The sequence below is a fragment of the Alligator mississippiensis genome, chromosome 3 (genome assembly GCF_030867095.1).
Source record: "Alligator mississippiensis isolate rAllMis1 chromosome 3, rAllMis1, whole genome shotgun sequence".
NCBI classification, from domain to species: domain Eukaryota; kingdom Metazoa; phylum Chordata; order Crocodylia; family Alligatoridae; genus Alligator; species Alligator mississippiensis.
In genome coordinates this window covers 301,323,204-301,341,037 of record NC_081826.1, presented here as the reverse complement: position 1 = coordinate 301,341,037, position 17,834 = coordinate 301,323,204, and the positions used below count along the sequence as shown (strand labels likewise).

The 17,834-nt window shown below is 53.7% G+C and overlaps 1 protein-coding gene and 1 long non-coding RNA gene across 6 annotated transcripts in view; both read right to left on the bottom strand.

The window, feature by feature from the left end:
• Positions 1–2,472: 2,472 nt before the first annotated feature.
• On the bottom strand, positions 2,473–3,865 carry LOC109283741 (uncharacterized). 3 transcript variants are annotated; one of them, XR_002091009.2, is made up of 3 exons: positions 3,790–3,865; positions 3,058–3,413; positions 2,473–2,637 (listed from the first exon to the last, which is right to left on the bottom strand). It is a non-coding gene; the product is annotated as an uncharacterized LOC109283741 (long non-coding RNA). The 3 variants fall into 3 exon arrangements; XR_002091011.2 differs by having other exon boundaries at positions 3,762–3,844; XR_002091012.1 differs by lacking the exon at positions 3,790–3,865 and adding an exon at positions 3,648–3,750.
• A 1,639-nt stretch (positions 3,866–5,504) lies between these two features.
• The window catches only part of UNC13B (unc-13 homolog B), a 300,680-nt gene continuing 288,350 nt past the window's right edge, over positions 5,505–17,834 (bottom strand). For all 3 annotated transcript variants that reach the window (XM_059725356.1, XM_059725357.1, XM_059725358.1), the window contains 5 exons: positions 17,097–17,177; positions 16,401–16,548; positions 11,929–12,021; positions 8,694–8,853; positions 5,505–7,432 (listed from right to left, as the gene is read on the bottom strand). In XM_059725356.1, coding sequence (XP_059581339.1) covers positions 7,147–7,432; positions 8,694–8,853; positions 11,929–12,021; positions 16,401–16,548; positions 17,097–17,177 — 768 coding nt within the window. In that variant the 3' untranslated portion in view covers positions 5,505–7,146. The remainder of the gene's footprint in view (positions 7,433–8,693; positions 8,854–11,928; positions 12,022–16,400; positions 16,549–17,096; positions 17,178–17,834) is intronic.

Here is a 17,834-nt window from a genome sequence, read left to right as displayed (position 1 = left end):
GTCGTGACTGGCACAAGTAGCGCACTCGGGCCCTTTTCTTCCTCTCGTTCCCACTGCTGAGCTCTCCGTTCGCAGCAGAAATACCCGTTTTTAGTTCTGATATTGCACTTCGCTAAACTTTACCCCATTCCTCTCACTTCAGTCCTCCAGCTCATCCAGTCTCTTCGATGGGAGGCCCCGATCCTCCTCTGTACTGGCAGCACCTCCCAACTGCAAACCCTTGGCACATTCATTAGCAGGCTCCTCCACTTCCCACAGTTTGCTAATTAAAATAGGAAGACCCCCCCACCTCCCCAGCCACGGCAAGTCCACATTGCTCTTGGAGAGCCACGCAGAGGTTTCATCGCTCAAACCCTTGCCAGCAGTGTTGGAAAGCAGCCCATTATCAACCACGCGCTCGCTCAGAGCTGCATCTTGCTTTTCCCTTCAGCAAGGGGAACAAGTTGCAATGCTTGAAGCATGGCACCGTGCAGCTCGCTCACGAGGCGGACTCGCCCGGCCTGGAAGTCCAGCTCGCATTCCCGATTCTCCGGTTTCCCACTCTGCCTTTAGCTGCAGGAGAAACCCATCCTGGTGCGGTGCAAAACATTTCCCTTTTACAACCCATGCACTCTGCACGGGGCTGCCCACGAAACCGTCGGGAGGCTGGACCGCAGCAGCCCACCTTCAGACAGGAGCACGTCGCTCCAGTCCTCCAGCGTCTGCGCTCGCTCCCAGCCGCTTTCCAGGCACAGCTCGAGGACCTAAAAGGCCCTAAACAGTCTGGACCCTGGACACAAAAGGGACCGACTCCTCTCCCCGTCCCCTACGGGCAGCAGAGAGCGACCTCCTGCGAGCACCACCGGTCACGTGGCAGGCGTGCAAGGGTGATGGCTCGCAGCTTCGGACATCGTTCAGAAGTGTTGCGGGACTTTCCTATTCGGGCAGGCACTTGGCCAACACAGCTAGGCTGGGCTGTCATTTAATGGGTCCATTTTAGTTTGATCTTCTAGTTGCCCTTTTAAAGTTGTTCTTTTCTCTTCCTGTGAGCTGCCCCGAGTCTCTACGGGGAAGGGCAGCAAATAAATAGACGCAAGTTTTGCCAGGCAGCCGGCACCGATCCACAGCGCCAATTTGTCCCTTTGTTATTTTCTGCCCTCCCATCATTGCATCATCTGCTAACTTTAGCAGCCACAAATCCCTATCCCTGTTTGGATCAGTCATAAACATGTCACGCAGCGCTGGACCACGAGCCGACCCCTGGGAAATCCCACCAGAAACAGCCCCGCTCTCTATTCCCACAACAGCGTTCGCCATCTGGCAGCGAGCCACTTTCGACATCACCGGACACACGCCCTGTTACTTCCACGTAATGCAAGCTTTTCACCAAGATTGCACTTGTGTCAGATGTCTGAACAACAATTTTATTAAATCAACCAGACTTGCAATGCTGTCAAAGAAAAAAAATATATATACATTTTTGTGAGCATATGCTCCGTGACATCGTGCCGACTGGCATTCGTTATATTTTTGGCCACTAATTCGTTGATGTTAGAGTCTGGCTTTAACTGGTCTGTAGTTTTACCAAAATCAAGCCTATAGTTCGAGAGCTCCCGAAGCCAAGGTGTGTAGAGGTGCCGGGCGTTGTTTCTAGAGAAAGTCACAACCAGGGTGCCGCGGGGGCCACTGCGAGGTGTGCAAACCCCCAGTGCAGGATTTACAAGATAAACCCAGATTTGCAATAGGACCCAGGGGGCTAAAGATGTTCCCACCTGGTCTTTGCAACACAGGAATTGCTCTATTTTTCCATAGTCGAGAAGAGCTGGTGCTTTCCGAAGGGAGCCTGCAACGTGGGTTCGATCCCCACCTCCGGCAGGCTTTCCCTTTCCTGAAGGAGCCTTTTCTGCTCCTGTCTCGTGCCCTCTTTCCCATTCAGCCTCAAGCCCTGGCCTTTCTGGGGGCAGCCAGGGATAGCAGCTGAGCAAGCTTTTTTGGGAGACTACCTTGAGCCCAAACCTCACAGAGCCACCTCTCTGCCCAGTTGGCCAGCACAAGGCTGGGATTACTGGTGGACCTGGGCTGTGGGGAAGGGGAAGACTTTGGCTTGAAAACTTGCTTAGAAAAGTATTGAAACCAAATAGGTGGAAGGGCCAAAATGTGCAGCTCTCCCAGGGATCAAGCGTGAAACAGGTGTTGGCGCTAAAACCCCTGTATCAAGGGAGACTGCCTCCCCCGCACCACGGGGTTACGCACGGAGACTACATGCCCGTCCCCACCTTGCCAAGCATCCCCTCAAAGGCCCAGCATGACACAAACCAGTCCACATTTTGCTGCAAAGCAAAGCATCCAAACCCAAACGGGACGCGTGCCCGGACCAAGCCGCGGGAGAGCTGGAGGGCGTCGGAGACGGCCCCTAAGAGCCTTTTTTTTTTTTCCAGACTAGAGCAAGGCAAGAAAGAGGCAGAGACTTAGCAAAGACCGCATACTAAAATGTGATTTAAACATGTTTATTAACGATTCAGACGCCAAGGGCTTCCTGAGCACGTCTGCAGGTGACACGCTGCAAACGCTGGAGAAGGGAGGGACCTTGACAGACGGAGGAGCTGGTCCCGAGACAAAAGGATGAGGTTCAGCGGAGGCAAATGCAAAGGGCTGCACCTGGGGGAGAATAACCAAAAGCACAAAGACAAGATGGGAGACGACCGGCTGGGTAACAGCGATGTCGAGAAGGATTTGGGCTTTGGCGCGTTGCAGATTAAACAGCAGTCAGCAGCGCAATGCCGTCCCCCCCAAAAAGCAGCTGTCGTTCGGGGCTGTATCCATAGGTGCATTGAGGCAGCAGTGACCGGTGTGGTGAAGTATTAAGTGGTGGGGACAGTGTTACTTAACTTGGTGCTGGTTAGGCCTCGCAGAGTACGGTGTGCTGTAAAACATGTGCACATTTTAAGAAGGATATGAAGAAGGTGGAGACGGTCCAGGGGCAGGTGACAAAAAGGACAAAGCAGCTGGGAGGAGGAAAAGTTGAGAGAATGACATTAAGCTTGGAAGAAAGGAGATGGAGGGTGGCAGGGTACAAACCTTCAAATCCCTGAAAGGCTGTCGAAGACAGAGAAGACTTTCCACCCTTGCTGCAGAGAGCAGGATGCAAAGCAACAGCCTGAAATTGCAGCCAAGTTGATTTAGATTCGATCTCGGGACCAACGTCCTTGTTGCAGAAGCGCTGGGCAGGGAGGATGGGGGAGCAGCGTCCCACAGACACGCTCGCACACTCGCTCTCGTTCACGGGGCACGTCCCAGGACATCTGCTTAAATGCAGACATTAGCAGCTTCACATTCACAGCGACAAGGAAAGACTGCAGAGTTTTTTGCTCCACAAAAGGCTCAGCAAAAGGAGGAGAGGACAAGTTCACAGGCCTCCAGGGAGGAGCAGAAACCTAAAAAGACAAAGCAAGAAGATGACCAGACAGACACGTGTGTAAACAGCAATCCCCACAGCACCTTTGTGCCAACGGTTTGCCTGATCCGAAGGTTCATCACAAGCCCTTGGTTTGCACTCCTAGAAAAGTAAGCCTGGAAGAGACCTCCAGAGCTCACATCTGGTCCAAACCCTGCCTGAGGCAGGATCAGCCCCGTCCAAACCAGCCCGGACATATCCTGGTCTATCCTACCACTCAATCACCCCTGCCGCACAACCACAAGACACGGCACCGAGGCCTGTCCGTGCCCTGTTGTTGAAATACACTCCAGAGAGGACTACGCGCCCTGCGACAGAGGAAGGCAACCTGGGTTACTACTGGCCTGCTGGATAACCTGGGACAAATCGCATCCCTCCCTGGTGCCTCATTTTCCTCATCAATGAAATGGGGAAAGTGGCAGAGACCTCTCTGGGAAAGGGCTCGGAGACCTGCCAGTAGAAGTGCTGTCTGGACCTCCCTTCGCTGCAGCAGTAGCTCAAGGCGTCACACGAGCGTTTAATTATTTACTCAATTTCTACGCTGCTCTTCCTCCCAAAGGCTCAGGGCAGAGGAGCGTTGCCGGCTCCTGCCCAGGGACATTGCTAAGGGGAGCCAAGCAGCATTTTAAACTCATGCCGGTTGGCTCGTCAGGATGCACGGATCAAAGCCCAAGCGTTCCCGACGCTCGCACTACTAACGAGGGAGGGGAGACGCAGCTGCAGGCGACAGCTCAAGTTCGCACGACCGATCCGGGCTCGTCTGACCGCAACCGTCGGCTCAAGCTGGCTCTCGGCGTGCGGCACCGGAGCCATCGGGAGGGTTTGCTGGGCAGCTCCGAGGCACCGCAAAGAGCTTTGCAAACAATGTGGACAATGGTTTGAATGCAACAAAACCACTGACATGATCAACCTTGCAGCTTCTCCCTCGTTTTCCTCCAGGGTGGAAGGTTTCTTTTCCTTCCCCAGAGGCAGCGGGTGTCAGCAGCAGCCCAGGCTGGGGATGGGGACAGGTGCCAATGCTCCTGTTGGGACTTAAAGCTGGAGGGTCCTGGCTAGAGGGTCTTCCCCCTCCACTCGGGGTCAGCATCAATTGCCTATTTGGGGTCAAGAAGGAACCTTTTTCCCCCCTATTCAGATTGGTGCAGACTGGGGGGGTTTCCCTTGCTCTGCAGCAGAGGCACGGCCCTGCTCGGGGTCTCTAGAGTATATGTTAACAACGTTGGCCGCTGCGGTCCCGTCCCCCTGCTTCCCCTGTGGCAGGCTCAAATGTGACGTCAAAGTTGACAGCAGTTTTACTAGAGCACAGGTGATGGGCTTGCACAGGGCCGATGCAGATCCCTGCCAGCCCCCTTCGTTACGATCCTGCGATTCTCCACTCTCTCAGCACGCAGGGAGGAGACCGGCGCTCTCGTTTCCCAGGGGTTTCTTGGGGAAAGTCATAAAGCAACCACGGTGATGGCACTGAAGCTGCTGCAAGGGAAAGTCATGCCGAAACGTGGGGCCGCTCTTTTCTGGTTTCATTTTCAAGTCGCCCACTGTCTATAGTGCGTGCAGCCATCACTATCAAAGGCACGGGGGCACGACCACCAACCGCCCACGTGGGAGTTTAGCCAGTTCGAAAAGAGATACAGCAGAGGAAACCACACCTAAAAGACCACAGACCCCATCATCCCTTCTGTTCAATCTACTAAATATTTTACAGTTCACGGAAAAAAAAACTTGCTCTTCAATTTTCCAGAACTGCTAGCAAATCAAAACACCAGCGACTTGCACGTCTCTATTCACACGTGCGGCAAGGGAAGCATCAGGAAGGGCTCCAGTGCATCTTGTTTTAAACACCCCGAAGAGAGGAAAGTGTCAGGGGACTTCTCTTTCCCTCTCTGCTCCGGGAGGGAGCTGGGTTTCTCCATCGCTCTCGGGATCACCACTTGCAGCTTCAAGTCTTTGCTGAGGATTTGCAGCTGCAAAGACGCTAAAGGAGTTTGGAAACGGTGGAGTCATTGGAAGACTACAGCGAGGCCTCTGAATTCGTTATTATGATTACTACAAATAAATTGCACTAAGAACCCAGTACTGCTAAAAGATAATTTATTAAAGACTGTCCTATCATTTCCCGCTACGATGGCACATACAATGATTAAAAATCAGAAGGATAGCTCGGCGTTTTGAAGAGCGCAGTTATAATACACCGGCGACGACAGCGAAGCGGGTCTGCAGGTCCCGAGATTTCTACAAGCAGGCTCGTGTAGTACAGGATCCGTATCGTACAGCTGTACAAGTGTCAGAGAAAAATAGAAAATAAACTACAAAAGGAATCACCTTTTGTGAGGCAGTCCTCGAAGGTCCTGACTGTGCTACGGTACGTCGTGTGCAAGGACCGGTGCGTTCCCCCTTCCGGGTCCAGCGTGCGACGGCTGCGGTTAAGAGGAAGGACACGCCGCCGGGTGCCGCTGCTGCTCTGGCTCTCCCAGTCCAGGGATTTCAGGCAGACCGGGCTCCTGGCACCCAGGCGACGTCTCGCATTGCCAAAGCAAGCTGGACCCTCCTCTACTCTAGTGCAAAAATCTTTCCAGGGGAGACATGAATACACAAAATGACGGACAATCCTACTTAGACAAACCATCCCTCGTGTGGCCAAAGGCAGCTTCATGATTCGGAGTAAAGCCCTTGGCACGCGTGGGTGCAACGGTGACGGCTGTGCAATATTGGCTGCTTGCCCTCGGGCAGACCGTCGCCGCTGCCTCCCCAGCAAGGAACCCTCCACAGAGACAAGACACGGTGGGAATCCAGCAATTCAGCTCAGCCCCCGACCTCCCGCACATATGATGTCAAGAGCAACAACTGGCAGTGAAACGCTGAATTTCAAAGATACGTGAAGAGCAGCCACAAAACTCGCTGCGGCCACAACGCCCGTTCCAGATGTCGCTAGTAGCCAGAGCGCGATTCTCGGGATCCAGCAGCCTGCAGCAGACAGCGGTCCCGGCACCGTGCAGGGGGGCTTGCATTCTCCACGAGCCACCACAGTCATCAGCAGGGCGGCCGTGATCAGCGCCACACTTATCACCTTTTCAGCCCTCACCTGGGCAGCTGCCCGAGCCCCCGTGCTCTTGACCTGCTGGTCCTTGCCGTGCTCTCGGCAGCATATCCTGGGTCAGGGAGTCGCTCAACCTGCCCAGTCCGAGACCCGTGCAGGTAGTTTTGGCAGGCGTTGAGGTGCACGAGAGTCGTGCCGGAGTGTATCGGCGTTCCCCACACAAGGACATCCTTCAGAAACTCTAGGATATGTGAACAGGATGACAAGACAAACCCAAATCATTGTTCTCCTCCTGCTACGCGCTGCTTGGGTTTCTTCCATGGTTTGATTTCGAAGAAACTTCTTAACATCTGCCAGCTTTTGAGGATAAAAATCACAGTGCCCCATCTCGCCACCCCCAGCCTGCCCACCCCTGGTAGCAAACAACATACTTCCACAAAAGCAGAATTGGCCTCTTCAAGACAAAACGCGTCTCCATCTCTCGGGCATCTGACCCAGCTATTGAAAAATAAATAATCCACATGGGATGGGTGGAGGGGTTCCCTGCACAGCACACACGCACTACTGGAGCTGACCAAAGACAACGTGAAAAACCTCATGGAATCAAAGAAAGAAAAATGGTTGAACACTTGCACATGTTGGCACAAGGCAGAGGAGGGGGGACGTGGCCAGGCCCAGCTCAGGTGCCTTCCTCCGTGGAGCGGGACTCAGATTTCAGTTTCACAAACTCCCTGGCCACTTCATCGTTGGTCCTTTGCGAGAGGATCCTCAGGACGGTGAGCCCCGTCTCGTCCATGTGGATGCGGCGCCCCAGCGGGCACCAGCAGGCGCAGCTGCCTTTGTCCGCTATGTCTCTGAGCTGCATCACAGCGATGCCCAGCACCCGGTCCTCCCGCGCAAAGCAGTAATCCTTCACGCAGACCTGGAGCTCGTAGGCGTCGGGGCCGTCTTCGTTTCCCAGGATGCTGCAAACGACATGCATGGGATATGGATTAAAACAAAATGTTTACTGCCACCTTCAGTGACGCTGTGTTCAAGTGACCCAGCAGGATTCAGGGGACAGCCCCTGGATCTGTCACCCTGGACACCGTATTGTCATGCAAGGTTTAGGGCCCTAAAACAACCCGAGAAACTGCACTTCTAAGGAAAACCTTCAAAACCAGGACACTATAACAAATACTGCAAAATAAGGCTCAAGGTTGGTTTTTTTTAAAAGGATGGGTCAGGGCAGCCAACCTCTATTTTAAAGCTCTTCTTCATTTTTTCGTTTGATGCTCATGTTCAAAATGCAGGTCCTGTCTATCCTGAGAGACTCTATGATCACTTGAGAAATGCTTTTAAAAGTGCAAGAGCCACCCCAGGACTGAAAGGAGAGAAGGGATTTTCTGGCCAGCCTGTTCAAACCCCAGCATTTTGTTTTGTCGAGGCCTTTTCCATTTTACTGACTGATCCTCATTTTGGAGCCAAGTGGCCGTTGTCTGGAGCGCCACACCTCCCCTTGCAGGCGGTGGGCGATATCCCCCGAGACCTCCAGCAGCGCCAGGAAGGAGCTTCGCGTTCCTGGTGTTTCTAGAAGTGAAAGCCAGCAAAACCCCCTTGCTTAGAAAAAGCCCGTAGGGCCTTTGCGCTTCCAGAGCAGCAAAGAACAAGAGGCTCCATTTTCAAAGGCCTTTGAGGGGCACCTCTAGCCCTTCTCGCTCTAATTAGGCAGCAGGATGGAGATAAAGCCTGCTGTTCTTTGCAGCTTTCAAGGGAAGACCCCTTTGTATTAGTGAAAGCCAAACAAAAAAGGGCCAGCGATCAGCGTCCAGAACGGCGGCACATCTAGCAAGGGGAGAAGATGGTATCCTTGGAAACAGGGTGACCGAGCAAGCTGCCCCATGCAGCGGGTCAAGGTGGAAACTAAGGGACAGAGCTGGATTTATTCATGCTAGCGACTCTCAGCTTCAACTCCAGCAATGGGCTATGAAGCTCATTAAAATAATGCATCGTAGCATAGCCGACTGACAGGCAGGGATGCCCAGGAGGTGCGTTTCTACAAGGAATAGACGGCTGCTCTTTGCAGGCGCCACGTGTCGATCGCCATCCCGTGGACAGCGACCGTTCAAAGCGCTCGTGGCCCGGCTGGAGTTCGGCACGACGCCCCGGACCCGCCCACGCCTGATGTACACGTGGGCTGTGCTCCGGCTTTCCCAGAAGGCCACTCTGCCCGTCTCGTGCACTTACAAGTGAAATGTCTCGTTGTACTTGGGAGCCCAGTTGTTGCTCTTGGACTTGGTTGTGAACTTCCTCTTCTTGTCGCTTTGATGGGGTCCAATCATGGTGACTTCGACAAAGGGGCGGAACATGCCAGACGTCTGCCACTTCAGGTCGTTGGCTGCCACGACTGGTGAAGAGAAAGAAAATCACAAGTCAGAGGCCAGGAGGGCTGGACGGGCTCTCTTTGCATTTGCTGTCTCAGATTCACCGGACAGCGCCTAGCTCTGATGTACTCGTGACAGGGACACACGCAGCAACGCTCTGGGGGACGGGCTTCCCAAGCACTCGTATTTCATGGCTCACAGCATCTGCTCCAAAAAGTGCTACGGTCTTGCACTTTGACAGGGGGCGGGGTGTTTTCATGCTGAACAAAGGGAGTGCTTTCTATTCACGCTTTAACGTCTGCTGGAGGGAATTCGGTACTTAGGAAAGCAAGAGGCTGACAGCACGTGCAACAGGGAGAAGTCAGGCAGCAAGGAGGCATTTGTACAGCTTCAGACGTGCTGCTCTGACAACGCACCTTCGTGCAGACTTGCTGACTCCCAGTGCGAGAGCCCCAGATGCAGCAGCCAATGCATCGCAGCCTGGGCTTGCAGAGTGATGGAAAAGCACTGCACTATCATAGCACGGGGCGATATAGCCAGCATCAGCAAGGCACTCATGAGCTGCACCCACTGGCAGGCTGGTTTCTCCCAGGTCCACAACTTCAGGGTGCTTTTCTGCTGCACCCAGCCCACCAGTGTCCAGAATATGCCCCTCTCTACACAGCTGCAAGACCCATTTCCCCTGCAAGGCTTTGCGGTGAGCAGGTTATAGGCTGGGAAATCTTACAGGTCAAATCCAAGGTCCCCTGGTTGGGAAATCACTGCTCTGGATGTGTGTTGTGGCCACCTGCCTTGTGCCCAGTGAGACTGGGAAGGGCTGCAGCATACCTGCATTAGGATTAAGGCCCACCTGTCCCGTGTGTCTCTGTATGCAAATGCATACTGCAAATCAAAAGAAAAGGAAAGCTGACCAAAAGCCAGTCAGCAGGGTGTAATGGCTGTGTTGCAGTGGCAAGAAGCAGGAAAAAGGCTTTTTTCTACAGGTGGAAGTCAAATCCTAACGAGGAAGAGAGCATAAACTCTGGCAAATCAAACATAATATGCTAATAAAACACGTCACGAAGGAACGTGAGCAGAAACTTGCTAGAGACACAAAATGTAACAACGAAAAATTATTTAAGTCCACTAGAAGCTAAAGACCGTCCAGGAAGTCATTTGGCCGATTCACCAGGGCACCCTTGGGGAAAACCAGGAGTAATGGTCACAAACTCCTGGAAGACTGTTTCAGGCTCAACTTTAGGACAAAAAAACTTCTTCATAACTAAGGTGTCCAGACTGTGGAACAAGCTCCCTGCAGAGGTGGTGCAATCTCCTACCCTGGACATCTTCCAGAGGAGACCGGACGGTCACCTTGCCGGGGTCACTTGACCCCAGTTGTCTTTCCTGCTTGGTGCAGGGGGCTGGGCACTGTGATCCTCCGAGGTCCCCTCCGGCCCTTTGCAATCTATGAGATCTATGGTCAGGGTGTCCAAGGGGCATGAAAGGATGACAGGCCATTGCTGGGAACCTGAAGGCATCCTCCACATGGGTCTTCATGGCGGGACATCTTAGGGAGACTCCCTCTCAGGCCCACTCCTCCTCCTGTAGGGACAGGTCAGTGGGGCCGACCCAACTGAGGTTCAACAGAGGAGGTCGTAGATTAAATTGCTAAACTAAATAGTATCAAATCACCAGGACCTGAGGGCATTCACCCTAGGTCCTGAAGGAGCTCAGATCAGAAACTACTGAGCATGCTACAGTTAAGAATCAGACTCAGAAAATGAGGGTGGAAGGGAGCTCAGGAGGTCACATCTAGTGCAACCCCTGCTCCAAGCAGGACCAGCCCCAACTACATCATCCCAGCCAAGGCTTTGTCTACCCGGGTCTTCAAAACCTCCAAGGATGGAGACTGCACCACCTCTCTAGGAAGCCTGTTCCAGTGCTTCCCCACCCTCCTAGTGAGAAAGTTTTTCCTTATATCCAACCTCAACTTCCCTTGCTGCAGCTTGAGCCCATTGCTCCTTGTCCTGCCATCTGCCCCCACCGAGACCAGCCCAGCTCCATCCTCTTTGCAGCCCCCCTGCAGGGAGGTGAAGGCTGCTATTCAATCCCCCTCGGTCTTCTCTTCTGCAGACTAAATAAATCCAGATCCCAAATGAAGCAACTAAAAACAGCTTCAATGCCAGAGGACTGGAGAGCTCCCAGCGTGACTCCAATGTTTAAATCAGGGTCTAGAGGGACGTGTGGAACCACAGGCCGGGGAGGCCAACTTCTGTTCCTGGAAAACTGGTAGAAACCATAATAATAATAATAAAAAAAGAGCTGTTCAGTACATGGATGAACACGACTTGCTGGGAAGGAATCGATACGATTTGTCAAAGGGAAATCATGCCTCACCCACCCGCTGCCGGCCTCAGAGTCAATAAGCAAGTGGGTCAGGGTGACCCAGTTGACATAGTATATTTAGACTTCCAAAAAGCCCTTGACAAGGCACCCATCAGAGGCTCTTAATTAAATTTGGTAGTTATGGGATTACAGGGAACGTCCACTCACGGATTAGAAACTGGCTCAAAGATAGAAAGCAAAGAGTAAGTATACGCGGTCTGTTTTCAGGAGGGATCGACGTAAACAGGGAGGTCCCCAAGGATCTGCGCTGAAACCAGCGCTCTTTAACATATTCATAACGGATCTGGAAAAGGGGGTGACTAGCGAGGTGGCCAAATTAGTGGGCGACGCAAAATTATACAAAAGTTGAAAAGACCAAGGCAGACCGCGAGGAGCTACAGAAGGATCCGACCCCACTGAGCCACGGGCAAGTCAACGGCAGGTGAAATCCAGTGTAGATAAGTGCAAAGTGATGCATCTGAGCAAAAACAACCCAAACGATGCCAATGTTATGACGGGCTCTGCATGAGCTGAAACCACAGGGGAAAGAGCTGGGAGGCACTGGGGACAGTCTGCTCAAAGCATCCGCTCATCAGCCATCAAAAAGGCAAACATCTTAGGGATTAAGAAGAGGAAATGCTGTTTCATTGAAAGGTGGGACTCGTGACATCACCGCAGCAGAGCCACGATCGTCCCCGGTATCTAATGTACAAAGCCTCCTGGCTCTACCCTACCTTTCACCGTGACCTTGTGTTCGCCGGTTCCTGGGTGCGTGTATAAGTCAATCTGTATGGACACTTCGCCCACTGGATCGTCCACGCCGGACCCTGGTGAGAGACACGGACACACACGATCAGAGGGAGGAAGGTCACAGTTTCCTGGCCCCCACCTTTGGTGTCTACCCCTCCACCACCCCGAGCTTCTTTACAGCCACAGCGAGGAGGAGGTGAATGCCCTGGTCAATCTAACATCACGCCGGCAGGCCAAACACGCACAAACAACATTACGACGTGTTGGAGTAGGTGAGACATCATCGGAGAGCTGAGAATTAACATCAGGAAGGATTACAATGGCTTCTGAAGTGTCCCAAGGAGCCGACGAAGGGCTCTCATGGAAACCCGCTGCTTCCGGGCTCCTACCAAGCCACCGCGCGTGTGCATGCATCTCAGAACCAGGCATCCAGCATTCCCATGACCCAAAGCCAAGCAAGCACCGGTTTCCCCAGGTTGTAGCAGCAAATGGAAGGAGCAGGGAAGGTGTGGAAAGAAGGTGGGAGGGGGGGAAGGTCACAGGACACTGAATTTGGCAACCCCGCTGCTCCAAAAAGAGCAGTTTGTCCTTGGACGCCAAGTAAAAGCTCCCACTCCCGTCTCCTTTCAGACCGCTGCGAGCCACGCGGGGCTACAGGAGAAGCGAGGCATTTACAAGCCCGTTGGAAACTTCTCTTCACCCGGTAGCCAGCAAGAAACAAGATGTAGTTTCACGCGTGGGAAAAAGGTAGCGTGTTTCAACAGAGCAGGTCAGAGCGTGGGGTAAGGGTTACCCGAGCCTCGCAGTGCTCGATTGAAATTCAGGAACAAAACATTCGGTTAGATGTTTTCATGCGCGATAGCACGCACATGCTGGACGGGGACCTCGCCGGCGGCAATAGCCGTCATGATAAAAAAAAAAAAAGGAGGCTGGAAGCAGGTCCAAGCCATTTCCTGAAGCGTGTATTGTGTGGCACAGGAGAGGGACCGCGTGGGGCTCAGGTCATGTCGACATATGTTCTTGGACTTTGAAGTGTAAGCGATCCTCCCCGGGGCTGCGACAGAAGGCTATCATTTACCCAGCACGGGCTGGTAGCACTACACGTCCCCTGACCGTGCAGAGCCGCTGGGTTGTCTCCCAACAGGCTGCAAAGAGGCAGGCGTACAATGCAGCTACTATTTCTGCTGCAGCTTGGGGCTTTGCCCACTTCAACTCCATGCCTTTTTATATAGCTGGAGGGAGCAGGGAGTGTCTGTAAAGGGCAGAGAAGTAGGTGTTCAGGATGAGCCCCCTCCCTATCCCTCGCACTTTTTTAGCTGATGGACAAAGAATTAAAGCCTTGGCCTGGAAACCTTGCTAGATCTGTAATGCCAGGAGGTAAGACTGAAGTAGTAAGAGCTCAGGCGACGTGTTGCAGACATGTTTTCATCCAAAATAAGAGGGAAGGAAAAAAGCTCCGGGCAATGTGCAACAGACACCAAACCAGGGATGTGCAAGCTTATTCTACCGAGGCAAATGCCGGGACTTCGAGCTTCCACCTCGCAGTCACACGTGTCAAGCTCAGTCGCACCAGCAAGCTCACGTCAAGCACTACCACGCATCATGGCATGCACGTCTCACATTCGACATGCGAGGATCTAAAGTGCAGAGCAGGGGTAGGGGCAGGCCGGTAGCAAAGAGGCTGTTGGTTGTCAGGACACACTTTACATTCCCACAAGTCAAATCTCAAGCTCCCGGGGAGCCCGCGGGCAGGGCACGGACCCCTGCGGCACACAACCCACGCCTTTCCTCTCCGTAGGGTGCAAGCATTTCATAAGAGCTGGGTTCTGCAGGGACCTACAAGGGACAGTCTCTGGAACAGGCTTCGGAGCACAGGTGAGACGACTTCAAAAAGCAAGGCAAGTTTGCAGCTGGCTAATGTTGTTATGGTAACAACATTAGTCTTGAACATACCCTTATCAGGAAGAACGTCCTCATTAGCGGTAAACCTAATACCTTTCCCGTCATGCACTGAGCCATGAATTCAAAAGCCAAGAAGCAAGCAGGATAAAGAGAGAAGAGTGTGAATTACAATCCAATTAGCTGTGACACTTCGACAAATACAAGTCATATATTCTAGCTCTTGACAGACTACCCCAGAGAGCGACCGCGCCAGCCCGGGCTTCGGGAAGCGATGCCGTTTCTGAAAGCAGGAGCGTCTGGTCAGGTTAAGAGCAGACGTGGCACGGGCTGCCGTCCCGACTGAGCCGTGCGTGCCGAGCAGACCGCGCCGCACGAGCGGCTTCGCGCCATGGGAGCCTTTGCAGTCAGAAGCGGCTGGAAATAAGGGGTGGCTTGGAAACTGCCATGCCCGGCTTTCCAGAGCTGGCAGGGGACACAGACCCCCAGCTCGATTGTTGGGCAGCCCTTCCCTCCTGTGAGCCGGGGGAGGACGTGTCCGAACGCGGGGCGAGCCCTCGAGGAGAGCTGTAAAGCCCACGTCAGCCCTGGTGTTTCCAGCCCCTCCGAACCACTCTGCTGCCCACAGTTATCTCAATGCTTTGTCAGCCCCGTCGTCTTCACGGCAGCCAGATGTGAATTGAGGCCAAATAGGACCAGGGGATTCACTTCAGAGCCCCTTTAACGCTGCTCCTGAGAGCCGGTCTGCAGAGGACATGGATCATACACCTCTTCCCCAAGCCGAAAGGCTCCTGGCGCAGAGAGCTCCCTACAGTACAGAGGAGCGGTCCTGGGGTTGGCCCTGTCCAGACCCCTGCACCCAAAGTCACCTGGCACTGGGGGTTTCAGGGAAGGAGACCTCTGAGCCAGGCAGGTAGGAGATAAACCTCTTCTATCCCTTAAAGCGAGGGCACCTTATGCCCTGGAACAGGGGCAGCTCTACCCCTTTCACGTGTCTTTTTTTCAATCCATCTTGTAGCTGCTTGGGCTATTCTTGCTCTGCTTCAGAAACCCCGTCATCTCGCGCGTGGCGTCGGCAGCTCGTGCCAAAGAGTCCCGCATCCCATTCTCTCTCCCCCGTGTTGCATTTGCCGCTTCTGTGATTTCAGGGCTCGCGTCACTCTAGGCCGCTGCAGCTTGGCCCGAGCGAGCCTGGAACGGCGATGCCATCGCTGTCCCACGCCCTGCCGCAATCGAGCGGCGCGTGGGCTGCAAACGCTGCTATAATTTGGGGTGCTGACTCGTCACCCGTGTTGCTAGCCTGGGACATGCTTTTGTCATGACACATGCATGGGGATCTCAATGAAAAAAAAACAACCCTTGGTTGGACCACCGGAGGTTTCAGTTCTCCAAAAAGACCCCGTGGAAGGAACTTGAATAGGGAACAGCTGTGCCGAGCCCATCTGGCCACTGGATGTCATTGTTGAGCTGCAGGAAGAGAGCTACGGCAGGGCGCACTCAGCCCCGACTTTGGGAACTGTTCGCGTGCTGGACCTCAAAAGCATGGAGGGGTCTGTGCTACACGTGGGTGCATTTCAGCCCCAGGGAAAGCGATGAAAGACACTTTACCCGACTTTGAAGGGATTCTCGCTTCTGTCTCTCAGTAGCCACGTTCCTCTGAGAGAGAGGAGTGGGTAAAGTCTGTCAAAAAAATTTGGACTGGACTTCCCGCACAGCAGAGGGAGATGAACATGGCGAGGGGTCCTATACAGCACTCTGGGACCTGAGCATGCACACATCATGTGCAAAACCCTGCCGGGGCCAGAGCTCTAACACCGCGGTGCAGAGAGGACCCACCCTCAGTGTGCATCTAGTAACCTCCAAACTCGGGCCTTGAACATACGGGCTTCACCTAACCTGGCATTTGCTACGCAGGCCTGCAGCGTTGTCTCCAGCTTCGGTGTCACAAAGCTGCAGAGGGGCACAAAGACGACCCTTGGCAGCTTAGCAAGTGACTTGTGTTAGAGATGCATCTTCTCCTCCAACACTAAAGACCCGGGAACACCGAGTATGTGGGTTTCCTACACTGGCTCTGCACACAAACAGTTTCAGCTGCGTTAATCTGGTAACAAAAGGTTCCTTTTAAGGGTACCATACAGCTTGGTGACTCCCAGCCTTGCCATCAAGCTAGCCAGGACTGGCTGGATTGCTTCAGACCAGTCTATGACCCAGGTGGTGGCGAGTGCCTGTGGCCATACCTGGCTAGATTCACCCCACAGCACAGAGCTGGCACTCCAAGTTTCCCTTCCCCGTGGCCACTCCCCAGCAGCAATGCAGACAGCTTGGCTGTGAAGTGAGCAGCAGGCAAGAAAACCTCCAAGATTTACATCTTTTGCATATTTCTCTTCCCTCAAAACACACATGTTGAGCAGGAATCCCCCCAACAAAGAGGCGTGCCGAAGCTGCCAGAAGTGCTACCGCCAACCGCTCTGCTCACAGCGGCAGTGCAAGACACGGCGATGAGCAAGACGCCGACTGACACGGCATCGACCGCACCGACAACACGCAGGAGCCTCACCCTGAGCCGTCTGAGTCTGCACAAAGGTTTTGATGAGCGTGTCTGTAGTCTGCGTGTAGAGGGACAGGGCGTAGCGCAGCGACTGCAGGTCCGGGCTCTTCTCCAAGAAGGTTTTCTTCAAACCGTTCCCACCAGCATGGAAGTATTGCTAAGAGCAAAAAAGGAGAAGCAACAAGGTCAAAAAGACCTGCCCCCAGCAACAGACGGACCGCAGCTGGGCTGCTTGGCCTGGAGCACGGACAGAGCCCAAACTTTCCCAAAGCAGCTTCTGCGGCAGCATCCAAGTCCTTAGCATGGGGATGGCCAACCCACTGCACACGTGTCACAAGTGGCGTGGGCAGCCCACGCGTGTGGCATGCAGCACATCACGGGGGGGTTAGGGAGCACAGCAGCAGACTGGGCAGGAAAGGGGATCGGAGGGGCACTTGGGAACGGCGAGGGGCTTCATTGGTATGAAGCCTGCCAAAAAGGTTGGCTGTCCTTGCCTGAGCGCGGCAGCTGCACGGACCGCCGCTAGCAACGAAGCATTAGCTCCCGACGCTAGGGCTGCACAGGACCTTTCACGAGGCCGATGCAATGGATTCGGCAGCACTGAGCCAACTCCGCGCCTTCTGTCTGTCTAACAGCACGCGGGTGTGCACGCGGACTAATGCATGGGCCACGCGCTGGGCAGTGTCGAGAAGAAGCCTCACTTACTTTGATGGTGTCCAGAGCAAGATCCAGAACCACGCACTGCTTCGGAGTGAGACTTCTGGTTTCCTCCCTCACCATGTGATCCTGAAAAACAACCGCCAGATTTACAAATCAACATAGTGCTACAAGGTAGGAGGGAGAGAGGTCCCCCGGAAAGCCAGTCACATTAGAGGCACGCGGGGACCGTCGTGCCCAGGCCTTGCTGTCTCCGAAAGGTGGATGGAGTCTCTAATGTCAGAGTCCTCCTTTGTTAACCTTGTTTTTAAAATGCTTTCTCTATTTCTGTTATGCAAAAGCAGCAGTGAAGATGAAATGAAAAGTGACAGTTTCATTTTAATCCAACCCTTTTTCTCTGCAGCCTCGTGTCTCCAATGAGAAATCTTGAGAGAGGTTTGTCATGCTTCTCGCTCACGAGTTACACAAAAAAACTCCGTATTTTCATGAGAAAAACCTTTAGCTCGCAGATCACAAACAGGACAGGACAACCGGACTGCCCATGCTGCATCTTTCATACCCCTCAATGGCACGGGCCGTTGCTTCGGCACAGCAGGTCCAGCTGCACAACCCGCTGCAGGGAAAGCAACGCGCTGCAAGGCCTAGACTCTTGGGGTGGAGACCTTCAACCCTCAGTGCGGAGCCCGCACCCGCATTTAAGGGCTCGACGGGACTAATTATCACGTGGGCTGACAAGCAACAGATCCCACTGAAAACTGGGCAGCTACCGGGTCCTCCCCATGTTGG